Source organism: Rhineura floridana, chromosome 12 (genome assembly GCF_030035675.1).
Source record: "Rhineura floridana isolate rRhiFlo1 chromosome 12, rRhiFlo1.hap2, whole genome shotgun sequence".
Lineage (NCBI taxonomy): Eukaryota > Metazoa > Chordata > Lepidosauria > Squamata > Rhineuridae > Rhineura > Rhineura floridana.
Genome location: NC_084491.1, coordinates 4,490,058 through 4,506,656, shown reverse-complemented (window position 1 = coordinate 4,506,656; position 16,599 = coordinate 4,490,058). Strand labels below are relative to the sequence as shown.

The window sequence follows — 16,599 nt, the reverse complement described above, 5'->3', positions numbered from 1 at the left end:
TGGCTGTGTGTGTGTGTGTGTGTGTGTGTGTGTGTGTGTGTGAATACTGTGTTTGCACTTGGCACACAAAGTGGCCTCCACCACCCTCTTGGCTACTGTGCTGCATTTGTAGTATTTTAACTTTTTTGCATCTCAGGGGAAAATGTTTGCTTGGGTGAGTGTCCCTTAGTTGGTGGCAGGGCAGGGTCCAGGAGGTGGTTAAGTGAGAGAGATTATGCTTGCTGGCTGGGGGGGTTTGACGTGCAAAGATCTGAGCTGTGGCCTCTGCCTCCCTCCCCACCTCCCTTACCAGCAGAGAGACCACCATTGCTATCTTATGGGTAAAAAGAATTATTCTACTACCTCTGTATGTGTGTGTTTATTTTTAATGTTGTTTTAGGCTACTTAGATGTGCAGCAGCCAAGGCCAGCACCTTGGAGGCGTTTTTTTAAAGTAACTGAAATGTAATTGTAGTACTTTTGAGAAAAACCAAAGTAATCAGTTACTTTCAGAGCAATTGTAATTGTAATGGTAATAACAATTTTTTGGGGCCATGTAATTGTAACTGTAATTTATTATTTTTTAAAAGTAATATTCCAAGCTCTGCATGGCATGAGCTCTGTGTATGCTGAGGCAAAATCTTTTGCTTGAGTAAAGAACTGTGCTAATTAACATCATTGGAATATTTGCTTGTACAGGAGCTATGATGGCATCACAGGAACCTGAGAAGCCAAAATGATTCTGATCCTATGTCACCCCTAAAAGTTACACCAACTCTCACTTTGCTACCCAGGTATCACCATTTTTGGAGAGCACAGGAGGAACAGGGTGAATCTCATATGTGAAGAATGTATTAATACCCATGTCACAATTCAAACTCATCATGAAAAGGACTTGAGTAGCCTTGAACATCTGTCTTCAGCTACGTCAAGGTACTGTAGCTTTTTATGTTGACCATTGAACCGCACTGTCACTGAGTTTGTTTTCCATCAAGTCTGAAAAACTATAACTAGGGGGAGTTATGTCTTTGCCCAGTCTGGGAACGGACTGCCAAGGCCGTTGCTATGGTAGCCATCGCGATAAACTGGGAAAAGTTCTAGCAGCTATCTGTGTTAAGCTGGGTCTTCTGTGTATTGCCTCTGAACTGAGAGGTTCTCTTCGGTGTTTACCTTTGGAGAGAGATGTACCAGAAGGGGTGTGACTGAAGAAACTCTACATGTATTTACTCTTAAGCCTTTGGCCATAATGTCTTAATAAAGACTCTTAACATGCTCTAATGCTCTGAAGAAGTTTCTTGCTCAACTTAACTCCAACGTAATGTATGCTGTTTCACGCAACAACGCACACACGTCAACATTTTATTGCTATTTTTCTTGATTAGTATGCTGAAGGGAGACAAGCAGAGTTGTTTTTAAAGCTGATTCAAATGAGATATTGCTTTTGTTCAGATTTTTCTTTTTTAAAGAAGTCTTCCATTGAGAAACGTATGAACTGATCCTGCAGTCAATAACTACAAAGTCATAATAGAGTTTCTATGAATTGATTGCCAAAGTCTCTTAAGCTCTTTCTCAAGGCACACTTCTTGCCTGAATATAACCTGTGCTTTTCACTCCGATGACAGAAATCTCTCTCTCTCTCTCTTTCTGTAAGACTGTGGAAGGGGAATGGCATATCTCAGATGAGAGCTTCCAGCAGTCAGACTCCAGTGTCTCACCTCCTGCACCATCACTGCTCTGTTCCAACTGCAAGTCTGGGAGTCTGCCTGGGTTCTGAGGGCATCATCTAGGCTGTAACCTGGCTCTAGAACTCCTGGCCTCAGTCTGAACAACATATTGCTACTGCACAGCTCTTCTTCCCCTGACTGCTGCCTTGGATTGTGACCCATGCCTTACTTTGATCTCACATCTATATCTGGCCCCTCCAACCCTCTATTGCCATCTCACATCTTGTCCTTCTGCCTGGTTCTCACTTGCCTCTGGACTTCAGAGCATGATCTGCCTTTGTTTGGAGCCTGTATGTTTTGGACCATGCCCCGGCCTCCTGACCCTGGATCCTGAGAGCCTGGAATTGACCCTGTCGAAGCTTGATGTACTGCATACTGGTTTCATGACAATGCCCAGCATCCCAATGAGTTGGTGTATGTTTGGACCACCAACCATCCAGCATCTCAGTGCTGAAGGAGTCTCTGTCAGCTCAGGGACAGCACAAGAAAGTAATATTGGGGTGGTGGCAGCATGCATTTTGGATTAGTGAAAGAGTAATAATGGTATATTTCACAGTAACACTCCTGTGCTATTGATTTTGATGGAGTTAATTTTCAAGTAGGCTTGGGCTGCACCCTTATTTTAATTTCAGTTTATGGGTCAGTTAGATTTTTTTTGCAAAAAGCGTCGTTGCTTCAAGTAGCTACAGGAGTCCAGCAATGTGGGTGAGCTACTTGTCTGGGAGGTGGGAAGAGAGCAGGTCTTCTTTCTCCACCTCTGGATTAGCCTTGCTACACCACTATTAATTTATAATTTGTTTATGTGCCTGATCAAAACTTATTGCTGAGAAGAGGCTGTTAGTAGGAATGTGTAACAGGTCTGTGTGCAACTAAAAATAACAAGATAAATTGGGGTGATTCAGGTCATGATCTCATGTTCCTGATTTAACAGGTCAGATTTAGGGTGAGGGTAGAAACACACTCACTGTTCTGCCGGATCCTGTTCTCCACCTCTCTCTTCTGCAAATGGGTCACACAACAATAATCAAACCCCACCCCTTTTTACTGGTGGGAGCAGCTTCAGTGCATTTTAAAAAAAATCAGTTTCATTTGCAACTGATTGGCCAATCAACCCATTCCCCCTCCAAGTGTGGCTCATGGAAACGCTTTGGGATAGGCGACTAATGTATTCACAGCCACAGATCCAAATAATGAATTGAACTGGAATGACAAAGCTCAGATCTGAAAAAGACTGAGCTGCTTCCATGTGCTACAGATACAAGATGAATCTTGTGGTCACTGCACACCCCTAGCAGTGTTGCTGTAAATGTTGGTGCTTGGTAACAGCCTGCACAGGATAGAGACAGGGGGCCCTTCAGGTATGCTGGTCCTATACCATGAAGGACTTTAAAGGTCAAAACCAGTGCTTTAACCAAGAATGGACAAATTTTGTCTATTTTAGTTTCTCTGAGTTCCTAATGTTTCATTCCTGTTCAGCTGACCCCATTTCTACATCGGGTTGCAATTTTAAAAAAAGTCAGCATGTAAATTCATACTCATTTTTCTGTGCATTTCTCCCAATACACTCAATTTTACACACATTTTCCCTGCTATCGGGGTGTAGTTGTCAAGGGTCTCGCGGGGGGGGATCTTAGACCGCTTACTTTTTAGAGAGCAGGGTCCCAGCATGCTATGAGCCAATAAGCAGGAAAAGGGAGTGTGTTGGTCACTGAGAAGAGTCTTCTAACATGCTTCCTTGTCCTTTCCTGCTGATTGGAGCCAATCAGAGTGAAAGGAGGTGAGACAGCCGCTGAGAAATCTCTTCTCAGTAGCTAACACACTTTCACGTTCATAGAAGATTGTATAATCTTAGAAGGGGGTGTGGCTATGAGGAGCATGGCTGTGACTACCATAAAGGGACCCTGCACTTCTGAATTTGCCACTACAGTACTGCCTGCTATACACATCTTTATAAGCAATCTCTCCTAATATAATATATTTTGCATGTTATTTATATTAATATATGCATTTTTATTTACCCATTCCCCAATATATTCTTTTGATATGTAGATTTGGTTGGTTAATTGCATCACAAAATTCGGAGAAGTGTGAATTTCGCAGGATAGCTCTGTTTCAGTTTGCATATTGGTTCAGAAAGCGTGAATTAGGTAGGTTCACATTAAAATAGCCACTTTTATGAATACGTGTCCTGAACATGCGCTGTCAGTAAGCAGCAAGATGATGCTACTTGTGAAAATAACGAGACAGGTTTCACCCATTCCCACGAAAGATCTCATTACAAAGTTCAGCATGCAAAATATAGCACATGGCATCAATCCAGACCTCTATGTACTCTCTGAAGCACACACAGAGCTCCTGTTAAACTGGCCTTCAGTGGAGGAATGCAGCACCAAACACATATTCCTTTGCATGCAGAGCTGCCTTCTCCACTATAGTAAATGTGAGGGGGCTCCTGTAAACAGGGGGAGCTCCTTGGGGACACTGAAACCCAAGTGCACAGAAGAGGTCACTGAATCAAAGCCATAGGCTTCATTTGACAATGATTTCTGGGCATTCCGTATCCCTGGCAGCTGGTATATTTATATGTGTTGCAAATGAAAGGAAGAATTCAGTAAACAGAACGTTGGAAAGCCTGCAATATCCTGAATGACATCTGAAAACAAGTTATAAAAAACAACATCAAAAATGCAAGCTGTGGACTCACTAAAATGCTTTAATGCAGATAATCAGATTCGTTATGAGAACAATGTTTGTTAAGCATGAGAAGATGGACAATGATTGTAATAAATTGGCTGTCCAGGAAAGGAGCCAATTTCTCTCAGCTGAATGAAAATTGGATGTCAAAGAAAACAATCTGGTAATGGAAGCTGCACCACCGGCTCTGGGTGGTGACGCAGGGTCACATGCCCCTTTCCTTGGCATCTAAAATCTCTTCATTTTAAAAATGTATTTTTTTATTGCATATATATCCGACCATTCCTTCAAGGAGCTGAAGGTTCTGTACATCGTTCCCCCTCCCCCATTTTATCCTCAAGTAGGTTAGGCCTTAGCCTAACAGTGACTGGCCAAGGTCTCAGTGAGCTTTGTGGCTGAGTGCGGACTGTATTTTCTCAATAAACCTGTGTGGTGGATTAGGCTGAGAGGCAGGGCCCTCCACTGGCAGGTGTGAAAATGGGGTGGGGAGATTTTGGTGGTCTCTTAGGGGTGGGTGAAGCATGACATTTGGGAAGTGTGACATTCACTGACAGCAGCAACACATCTTGCAGCAGCCACCATTTCAAGCCCCCTTGGAATGACACCACGGCCATGGCAGCCATAATGTGAATAGTCCTGTACACGCATTAATTCTCCGTTGTCCATATGACGCTCTCCTTCAGTCACGGCCTTCCCACACTTTCCCCTCAATCTGGATTTACTCATACCAAGGATACTCCCAAAAGGAGAGAAAGAGCGATCACAACCCGTTGCCAAGGAGATATCTCTGGTTGCTTTGCACCACGGTTTCCTGTGTGGGTGGCTCTGGGTCCCTCCATGCCTCCTGCTTCTGACGGGTTCCCATTGGCTTGCCTCTGCTTGCCCCTCCCCCTCCTCCCACCCCTCCCCCTCCTCCCTCTGTTATCTGATCTGAGTCAAAACACAATGAGATGAGAAGAAAGCAATGTCTGAGAGGATAAGAAATAATGCAAAAGATATGGGTGGGGCAGCATCAGAAGAGGCACGTTCTCAGAAAGGGGATGGCATTAACCAAAAGAAAAGTGAAAGGTGTTCAGGAGCTTTAAATGTATGCTGTGGACCTGCCGTTGCGAAGCGCTCGCAGGCACAGGGTGGAGCGGAATGAGCCTCTTTTCCTCCTGGCTTTTCTCATCTCCGTTACACCCCCCTTTATTTTGCTGATGTGTGTGAAGGTCAGCTCTGTCCTGGAAGGAGAAAAGGGGGGGCTTGTAAACAAACCAAGCAGGCTTGCGGACTTGTGTATGACTCACTTGACCACGGAAGGTGGGGTGGTGGAGGTAGAGGCGGGCAAACAGCAAAAGGGCAAAGTAAGGGCGAAAGGGCAAAATGTTTCACCAAAAGAGTAGACATGGACATGTGTAAAATCTGCATATGCTAATTTAGATATGTAGGTGCAATGTAGAAATATTGACTAAGCTTTGAATGGAAAAAAACACTTTGAATAGAAATACAATATACTGGGAGGTGGGTGCTGTGACCAGGAGACCTGTGTGCCTTGCTCAGGCTGCTGTTGACGGACACCTTCAAGCTACCCCTCTCTCTTCTTATGTGACTTTCTCTTTAAACTAGGCTTTGACCAGGCCACCTTTCCAATAGAGAACTGTCCTCTGTAAAGTAGGAGACACAGCTAAGAATCAGTAGAGAAGGCACTTTTCTGAACAATCAAGGTCATTATCACCCCTGGTTTCACATGAGACAAGCAAATAGGTCCAGAAGCTGCAGCTGGTGCAAAATGCAGCAGTGGCAGGGTATTGCCAACATGTCACCCCACTGCTGAAATAATTGCACTGGCTTCCCATTAGCTGCCGGGCCAAGTTCAAGGTTCTGGTTTTGGTGTACAAAGCCTTGTATAGCTTGGGACCAGGATACCTGAAAGACCGTCTTATTCTTTTATGTGCCCAGTCGATCACTGCGCTCTGCAGGTGAGGGCCTCCTGCACATACCATCTTATCAGGAGGTCCGTTCCGTACAACATAGGAAGTGGACCTTTCGTTGACCTACCCTTTGGAATTCTCTCCCCTTACTCATTAGACAGGCACCATCTCTGTTATCTTTTTGGCGCCTTTCTCTTTCAACAAGCCATTTAAGTAGAGACTTTATCCCAGTCTGTGTCTGTGTTGGAATTGCTTTTTAATATGTTTTTAAAGCATTTTTTAAAAAAGATGTTTTAAGGATGTTTTATTTTAATATGTTTTTAAGAATGTTTTGTTGTAATATATTTTAAGACCTGATCTTATGGTATTTTAGAGTGTTTTAGTCCTTTTGTTTGCCACTCTGGGCTCCTACTGGGAGGAAGGCCAGGATATAAATCAAATAAATAAATAAATACTTTAATAATAGCATCCAGTCTAATTCCATTTCTTGGGTCCTCCCCGAATAGGTCAAAGGGTTAAGCCCTCTACACAAGTTGCCGTAGACATGCCTAGGCTCTATGTGGTGGTGTTGTTGTTATGTGCCTCCAAGTCGATCAGGACTTATGGCGACCCTATGAGTCAGTGACCTCCAAGAGCATCTGTCGTGAACCACCCTGTTCAGATCTTGTAAGTTCAGGTCTGTGGCTTCCTTCATGGAATCAATCCATTGCTTGTTTAGCCTTCCTCTTTTTCGACTCCCTTCTGATTTTCCCAGCATTATTGTCTTTTCTAGTGAATCATGTCTTCTCATTATGTGTCCGAAGTATGATAACCTCAGTTTCATCATTTTAGCTTCTAGTGATAGTTCTGGTTTAATTTGTTCTAACACCCAATTATTTGTCTTTTTCGCAGTCCATGGTATCTGCAAAGCTCTCCTCCAACACCACATTTCAAATGAGTTGACTTTTCTCTTACCCGCTTTTTTCACTGTCCAACTTTCACATCCATACATAGAGATCGGAAATACCATGGTCTGAATGATCCTGACTTTAGTGTTCAGTGACACATCTTTGCATTTGAGGCTCTATGTGGACATTTATTTAAACTTGTGGAAGGTGGGAGCAGGAATACAACATGCAACCCCAACACTGTCTCTCCCTGCCCACTCCCACACACATGCTCTGTATAACATGCGCACAAGGCTCTTTCCCAACACCCTGTTTTAAAATTTTATGACATGACGGAATATATCGCTACCCAAGGCACCGCCAGTGAAACTGGTCCTGATGAAGCTCCTTTTGCAAAATGCTCAGCTTGTTGTGTTTGCATCAATGTATTTATCACAGAAATAGCAGCAACAAGTCCAAATGGAGAAAAGAATGTCTAGCAATTGTATTTTCCTGGGAACTGACCAGTATATAAGAGGCCAAAATTCTATCTAGGTTGACACAGTGATCATATACCACTGAGAGACATTTTAAGAAGCTATTATTGTCCAGTCCAAAATGCTTCCGATACATTCTACTCAAACTGCAACACTATCCCTTAGGCTTAGAAGCACCATCTAAAAAAAGAAATTAGATGTGCACAGTGAATTTCCTGTACAAAGCACCCTTGCTGCAGGAAATACAGACAGGGAAACAAAATTGTGAAGCACTTGAAGCAAGAGAAGTTCCAGAGGAGCTGGAAGCTGGCATTAATTAAAATAACCACATATAAAACTATAATGTTGTTTTATAGATCCTGTCTCAGCCAGGACTTTGATTTAGGTTCGATTTGGATTCCTGCATTGAGCAGGGGGTTGGACTTGATGGCCTTATAGGACCCTTCCAACTCTACGATTCTATGATTCTATTAAACTGCATTACAGGACAATGAGCTAAAAATCCTGGCATCTGCCAGTTTAGCAGAATGGCCAAAGACCCAATAAGAAGCCCCAGCATCCACTTGAGCACACTAGAATTACTGTGGTGGTGAAGAACTCAGTGTCTAAGATGGTACCGTATTTAAATGACATGTCAGAAATTGTGATTCTCCTACTGATTCCCAATCAAGTCAGGTGATGGAATCACAGATGATATGCACATTTCTAATGGGCTTTGGATCAAAAATAGAATGTAGCTGTCTTGACCTGATGGATAACTGTTTAGATTTCAGGTTAGGTACGGGAGCTGTTATCTCAACCAAGGACCAGCCATCAAAGGACTAACAAAGACTAATGGAGGTTTCCCTTACAGTGGCTCCACTGGCTTAGGAGAGCTATCAGTCTTTAAAGGGCCCATAGCCAGTTGTGCAGTCACATGCTTCTGCATAGTTGTGGACAGGTGAAGCTGCCAAGGAAGCATCCTCAGACTCTGAGGATAATGAGAGAATTATGTCCTCAGGCCATCTGTAGAAGGGGTGTTGAGACTTTACACACACACACACATCCTGGAATGGAGTGACTGGTAAGTTGTCTAGATCTGAGGCCTCCCGAGGCAGGAGACATGCATTCTCTGGAATCGTCAGGACCCTGCTGGATTGGGACAATGGAATGAATCCTCTTCACACCCCAAGGTTGATGTTACTGTAAAGAAAACTAAAACTTACGTTATTTCATAGGTCTGGGTTGTGTTTTCTGGCCATTCCACTAGACATATCACTCGGCCAGGGAGATGTGCTGTTGTCGCATAGTAACCTTGTGGGAATGACAGCAATAAAGCAAATAGCCATATGACACAGATGACAATTTTGGTGGCTGTGGCTGATAGCCTTGGTTGCAGGGGACGGATAATGGCCATGTATCTGTAAGAGAGAGAAAGAAAGAGAGAGAAATTTAAAATATAGCAATAGAACTTAAAAAAGAGAGATGGAGCTCCCCCCCCATGCATTTTCTCCCATCCTTTAAGGCAGCCTTTGTCATCCTGATGCCCTTCAGATGTGTTGAACTACATCTCTCGACTCCACCCGGCTCAGTAGTATGATGCCAAAGCTGATGGGAGCATAGCAATGCTGGCTGACGCTGATGCGACTTGCAATCTAAAACATCTGGAGGGCACTAGGCTGGGAAAGACTAAATTAAGGGACAGTGATGCAGCCATCTTCGATCTCCCTCCATTTACTGAGGTGAGATAAATGGGACCATGGAGTAGAGCCTTTTCTGTGTTGGCACCCACTACATTTATTTATTAAATTTTTATCCAGCCAAACTGAGCAAGAATTTGTTTTGCTGGAAAGGGCAGATTATGTACATATTTTTTGGAGTTGTGGAAAAATAACAAAGATTTGGAACTCAGTTTCAGCAATAGTGCAAGAAATTACAGGATATATCTAAAAATCCAAAGACCGTACTTTTATGTATAATAATAAATGGCTATAAGCCTGATGATTGGAGCAAGGTTATGCATCACTCAACTTTGGAGAGAAAAAGGAACTCCAACGTTGAAAGAGTGGTTAGAGAAGATACGGGGGGAAATTGACTTATCGAAAAAGAGCATCAAATAATCAACAGCATGATAGATTTATAGACAGATGGGCATTCCTTATTAATTTCTGCAACAGTAAGATCAATTATAGTATAATTCCATATAATTCCTTTCCATTCATAATCCTCTCTTTCTTAATTTCAGAATTTTTCCCCCCTTTCTTTCTTTCCCTTTGCTTAAGAGTAACCAAATAAGGGGAAAAGAGGCTATGATGAATACTGATATTATCCGAAAACTGCACATGCAGAAATTTAGATATGGTCTCTGAGCCTAAAAAAATAATTACTGTATCTAGTCTTTCTACTAGCAAACTCAATGATAACTGAATAAACAATTGCTCTAAATAAATAATAAGACGAATTAAAGTCAAGAATCTCATCAAGATGAATCATAAGAATATAATAGAAAACTACTGGCTGGTCTCACCACCTACTGCTGTTAATTGATTACAAGCGGCTGCAACAGGGACTGCGAATGGAGAACCCTTCTCTCTGCTTTGTGAGCTGATGTGCCCTCAAGACTAGAGGCACTGTAGGCTTCCTTCCAGAGGCAGGTGAAACGTATGTCATCTTGCAAGAATTACCAACTGCAGGCTTCTGTGATTTACTGATCTCTGTGCCACTTTTTGGTAGCTTGTCACTGATGTAGTGGCAAAGTTTGAAGAGCATTGTGATAGTCCCCATAGCAAAGTGATGCACATTGGGGCAAAAAATATACACTAATGGCATCTGAATTGGCAGTGACTGACCAAGAAAAGCTCTTGAGGTCATGAAGGATAAAAAGGTAAAGGTGTCCCTGCACTTATAGTGCGAGTCATTTCCGACTCTTAGGGTGCTGTCTTGCGACGTTTACTAGGCAGACTGTATATATGGGGTGGGATTGCCAGTTCCATCCCCGGCCTTTCTTTACCCCCCAGCATATGCCGGGTACTCATTTTACCGACCACGGATGGATGGAAGGCTGAGTGGACCTCGACCCCTTTTACCGGAGATTCGACTTCCTCCTTCCGTTGGAATTGAACTCCGGCCGTGAGCAGAGCTTCGGCTGTGTTACCGCTGCTTACCACTCTGCGCCACGGAGGGTCTTTCATGAAGGATAGCATGATGAAAATGTTAGGCCAGTGCTGAAAGCACCTTGGACAGTTCCTTGAAAGTTCAGATTAAAACCCAGAGCAGATTCACTGCCCCACTGACATGAGAGCCATCAGTCTCTACTGGATTTTACTCTTTGCTGTCAGATTGGAAAGTGTGCCTATATAATAAGTTCCAAAACCCTTATTAGGGCAGGCAAGATCCAGGCTCTCTTGGCTGAAACAGATTTTCTAGATCCATTTCAATTGGGGTTTAGATCCAGTTTTGACACAGAAACTGCCTTGGTCGCCCTGTATGACGACCTCTGTTGGGAGATAGGGGGAGTATATCCCTATTAATCCTTGACCTCTCAGTAGCCATCAACCATGGCATTCTTCTGGAATGACTATCTGAGTTGGGAGTGGTGGCACTGCTCTGTGGTGCTTCCAGTCCTCCTTGTATTCGATCCTTTTCAGAGTGTGGTACTTGGGGACTCTTGTTAGGCTCTGTGGAGCCTTTAATGTGGGCTTCCACAGAGTTCAATTTTATCCCCCATGCACTTTAATATCTCCATGAAACTGCTGAGTAGAGTCATCCAGAGTTTTGGAGTTTGTTGTCAGCAGTATGCTGATGACACACCGTTCTTCCTCTTCAGGTATGGCTATGGATGTGCTAAACCAATGCCTTGCCTCAGTAATGGACTGGAGATGAATCCAGATAAGACTGAGGCAATGTTAGTGGATGGTTCCCTAGACTGAATGGGCGGAGCATGGCCTCTGGGTGGGGTCACACTCCCTCTGAAAGAGCAAGCACATAGCTTGGGGATTCTTCGGGATTCTGGATTCATTACTATTGCCGGAGGCTCAAGTGGCCTCAGTGGCATGGAATGTCTTTCACCAGTTTCAGCCGGTGGCCCAGCTGTGCCCCCGTCTGAACAGGGACATCCTCAATTCAGTTGTTTACACTCTGGTAACTTCTAAATTGGATTATCTTCAGGGAGAGCCTGCAGGGGAAGAATTGCACATGACAGTGAGGAAGAGGCTGAAACTCAGTCAAGCAGAGGCAATGAAACCACACCCCATGACAAGAAGAAGAGAAAAGTAGTAGTAGTAGTAGTGGGAGACTCCCTGCTGCATGGGACTGAAACCCAAGTATGCTAAGAAGATCCATGGACTCACCAGGTATGCTGCCTCCCTGGAGGAAGGATTAGAGATGGGATGGAAGGGTTGCCATCGCTCATAAAGCCCACTGGCAGATATCCCGTTCTTCTCATCCATGTGGGAACAAATGATACTGCCAAATGAAGCTATGAAGAAATCACATCAGACTTTGAAGCTCTGTGAAGGAAACTCAAGGACTTTGGGGCCCAGATAGTTTTCTCATCCATCGTTCTGGTACTTAGAAGAGTAGAAAGGGAAAGAAAAACACTCCAGGTGAGTCACCGGCTATGAAGATGGTGCTGACGTGAGAGATTTGAATTCTGGGTCCACGGGCTACGCTTCCTGGAAGATGCACTGCTGGCAAGTGATGGGTTGCACCTCACAAGGACTGGGAAGAATGTGTTTGGCCACAGCACGGAGAACATCAGGACAGCTTTAAACTGAATCCTAAGGGGCAGGAAAACGTAAACTTGGCAGTAACAACTGATAAAGGCTTGTGCACAGTAACAGGAACTGAAAGAACGTCTCTAATGGGCCCAGTCATAGTCTTCATAAAAATGTAGGAAGTAAGTAAGGCCATATATCACATGGTCTTTGTTGTCTGTGTACTAATGCCCAGAGGATGGGAAACAAACAGGACAAACTTGAACACTTAATGCAGGAGGGCAAATATGACTTGATAGGTATAACTGAAACTTGTTGGGATGACTCCCATGACTGGAATACATCAACTGAAGGATATATCTTGTTCAAAATAAGAGAAGGAATAGAAAAGGAGGTAGAGTCTCACTATATGCTAAAAATATATATTGCTGCATAGAAATACGGTAGGATGAGCTTGGTAGCCCTACCAAGAGTATCTGGATTAACATTAATGGGGCAAGGAATAAAAGGAACATGGTGGTTGGAGTCTACTACCGACTACCCAATCAAGGAGAAGACGAGGATGAAACTTTTGCAAAGCAAATTGCCAATGTTTGAAGGATGCATGATGCGGTAGTAATGGGGGACTTTAATTACGCAGATATCTGTTGGGAGACAAATTCTGCCAAACACTGACAAATTCCTGACTTGTGTTGGAGACAATTTTCTCCTACAGAAAGTGGAGGAAGCAACTAGAAGATCAGCTATCCTTGACTTGATTCTAACCAATAGAGATGACTTGGTGGATGAAGTGGCAGTTAGGGGAAGTCTGGGGGAAAATGACCACACTATACTTGAGTTCTTGATTTTAAAGGAAGCAAAAGCTAAAAATAGCCATACATGTACCCTGGACTTCAGGAAAGCTGATTTTAATAAACTCAGAACAATGGTCAGTAAGGTTCCATGGCAAGTAACGCTAATGAGAAAAGGAGTCCAAGGTGAGTAGGAGTTTCTAAAAAAGGAAATTCTGAAGGCACAATGGCCTTCAAGGAAAACAAGTCCAACAAGGAAAAAAGGTGCAAGACAGCAGAAGAAACCAATGTGGCTTCACAAAAACCTTAGAGATGACCTGAAAACAAAAAAGGACACATAGGAAGTATAAGGAAGGCCAGGCCTGAAAGAAAGAGTACAGACAGGTAGCAAGGAATTGCAGGGATGGCATCAGGAAAGCTAAAGCTGAGAATGACCTGAGGTTGGCGAGAGATGCTAAAAGCAACAAAAAAACCTTCTTCAGGTACAACCCAAGTAAAAGACAGAGAAAAGAACTGGTGGTGCATCTACTCAGTGAAGATGGCAAAATGATAACATATGACAAAGAAGAGACATCAATGCTCAATTCCTACTTTGGCTGTTTTCTCCTAAAAGTGGGCCCATGACCCTCCTGGAAAACATGAAGTGGCAGGATTGGAGCTTAAAGTTGATAGACAAACAGTCAAGGAAAACCTAATAATCACTTTGAACAAGTTCAGATCTCTAGGGCCCAATGAACTGCATCCTAGAGTATTGAAGGAACTAGCTGAAGAACTCTCGGAACCACCATCTATCATATTTGTGAAATCGTGGAGGATGGGTAAAGTGCCGGATAACTAGAGGAGAGCTAATGTTGACCCTCTCTTCAAAAAGGGCAAAAAGGATGAACCTGGGAACTACAGACCAGTCAGTCTGACATCAATCCCTGGGAAAATCCTGGAGCAGATTATAAAGCGGTCAATCTGTAAACACCTTGTAAACAATGCAGTGATTACTAAAAGCCAATGTGGATTTATCAGGAACAAATCCTGCCAGACTAATCTTCTCTCATTTTTTGATCAGGTAACCTCCCTAGTAGACTGTGGGAATGCTGTGGACATAAGATATCTTGACTTCAGCAAAGCTTTTGTCAAAGTGCCTCATGATATTCTGATTAGCAAGCTAGATAAATGAGGGCTGGATAGAACAACTATCAAGTGGATCCACAGGTGGATCCAGAATCGTACTCAAAGAGTGTTATCAATGGTTCCTTCTCAAACAGGGGGGAGGTAACGAGTGGGATACCCCAGGGCTCAGTCCTGGGCCCAGTGCTCTTCAACATTTTTTATTAATGACTTGGATGAGGAGATGTAGGAATGCTTATCAAATTTGCAGATGATACAAAATTGGGAGGGATAACTAATACCCTGGAAGACAGAAACAAAATTCAAAGTGATCTTGATAGGCTGGAACATGGGGCTGAAAATAACAGAATGAAATTTCACAAGGATAAGCGCGAAGTTCTACACCTAGGAAAAAGAAGCCAAATGTACAGTTATAAGATGGGGGATACTTGGCTCAGCAATACTACACGTGACAAGGATCCTGGAATTGTTGTTGATCACAAGCTGAATATGAGCCAACAGTACAATGTAACTGCAAAAAAGGCAAATACTGTTTTAGGCTGCAGTAACAGAAGTATAGTTTCCAAATTGTGTGAAGTCCTAGTTGCCCTCTATTTGACACCAGTTAGGCTTTATCTTGAGTACTGCATCCAGTTCTGGACACCACACTTTAAGATGGATGCAGACAAACTGGAGGTATGCCTGGCACCATCATTATTTATTTTTAAGTGCCAGGCAAAACCCTTCCTTTTTACCCAGGATTTTAGCCCTTAATTTGAAGAGCTTTAGGTATTAATGGCCTCTTTTAACATGGCAGGTCTTGCAACACCTGTATTTATTTGTACTGAACTGTTTTTAGGTTGTGTTGTGTTTGTTGTTTTAATGGGTTTATTTGTTATAATTGGTTTTAATCTTATTGTTGTAAGTCGCTTTGGGTTGCTTTGCAAGGAAAGCAACTAAATCATCATCATCAATGACAGCAACCAAAATATCACAAAATAGTGTGCAAGGTTTTCTGAGTGGCCCATGGGGTCAGGAGCTGTGAAGATATCCTCCCAACATCAGGATTGCTACAGCTTACCTGCATGGGGCAGAGGGGGAGATGAGGTTGGGGTTATACCGATACACTGGTGAAAGTTTTTTTCTCTCTCTCTGTATGTTATATTGTCCAAACACATCAGCCTGCCAGCCATAAGGAAGGATTTAGCAGCTGGTTGCTAAATCAATTGAAAACTTGGCCTCCATATAATTATGTGGAGAAAAATTCCACCTGCGGGCTTGGAAAGTTGCTTGGAAGTTGTTTAAAAACACTATATTAGAAGCTCAACTGGAGTGCATACCGCAGATCAGAAAAGGTACCGCCAGGGCAAAGAAGATGCCAGCATGGTTAACGAGCAAAGTCAAGGAAGCTCTTAGAGGCAAAAAGTCTTCCTTCAGAAAATGGAAGTCTCGTCCGAATGAAGAAAATAAAAAAGAACACAAACTCTGGCAAAAGAAATGCAAGAAGACAATAAGGGATGCTAAAAAAGAATTTGAGGAGCACATTGCTAAGAACATAAAGACCAACAACAAAAAATTCTATAAATACATTCAAAGCAGGAGACCATCTAGGGAGACAATTGGACCCTTGGATGATAAGGGAGTCAAAGGTGTACTAAAGAACGATAAGGAGATTGCAGAGAAGCTAAATGAATTCTTTGCATCTGTCTTCACAGTGGAAGATATAGGGCAGATCCCTGAACCTGAACTAACATTTGCAGGAAGGGATTCTGAGGAACTGAGACAAATAGTGGTAACGAGAGAGGAAGTTCTAAGCTTAATGGACAATATAAAAACTGACAAATCACCGGGCCCGGATGGCATCCACCCGAGAGTTCTCAAAGAACTCAAAGGTGAAATTGCTGATCTGCTAACTAAAATATGTAACTTGTCCCTCGGTCCTCCTCCGTGCCTGAGGACTGGAAAGTGGCAAATGTAACGCCAATCTTCAAAAAGGGATCCAGAGGGGATCCCGGAAATTACAGGCCAGTTAGCTTAACTTCTGTCCCTGGAAAACTGGTAGAAAGTATTATTAAAGCTAGATTAACTAAGCACATAGAAGAACAAGCCTTGCTGAAGCAGAGCCAGCATGGCATCTGCAAGGGAAAGTCCTGTCTCAGTAACCTATTAGAATTCTTTGAGAGTGTCAACAAGCATATAGATAGAGGTGATCCAGTGGACATAGTGTACTTAGACTTTCAAAAAGCGTTTGACAAGGTACCTCACCAAAGGCTTCTGAGGAAGCTTAGCGGTCATGGAATAAGAGGAGAGGTCCTCTTGTGGATAAGGAATTGGTTAAGAA

The 16,599-nt window shown here is 43.1% G+C and overlaps 1 protein-coding gene across 1 annotated transcript in view; it reads right to left on the bottom strand.

Moving 5' to 3' along the window:
- Nucleotides 1-16,599, bottom strand: part of TACR1 (tachykinin receptor 1) — a 113,792-nt gene that overhangs the window by 55,449 nt on the left and 41,744 nt on the right. Inside the window, exon 2 of the mRNA XM_061592774.1 lies at nt 8,878-9,072. Within this exon, the coding sequence (XP_061448758.1) occupies nt 8,878-9,072 (195 nt within the window). The remainder of the gene's footprint in view (nt 1-8,877; nt 9,073-16,599) is intronic.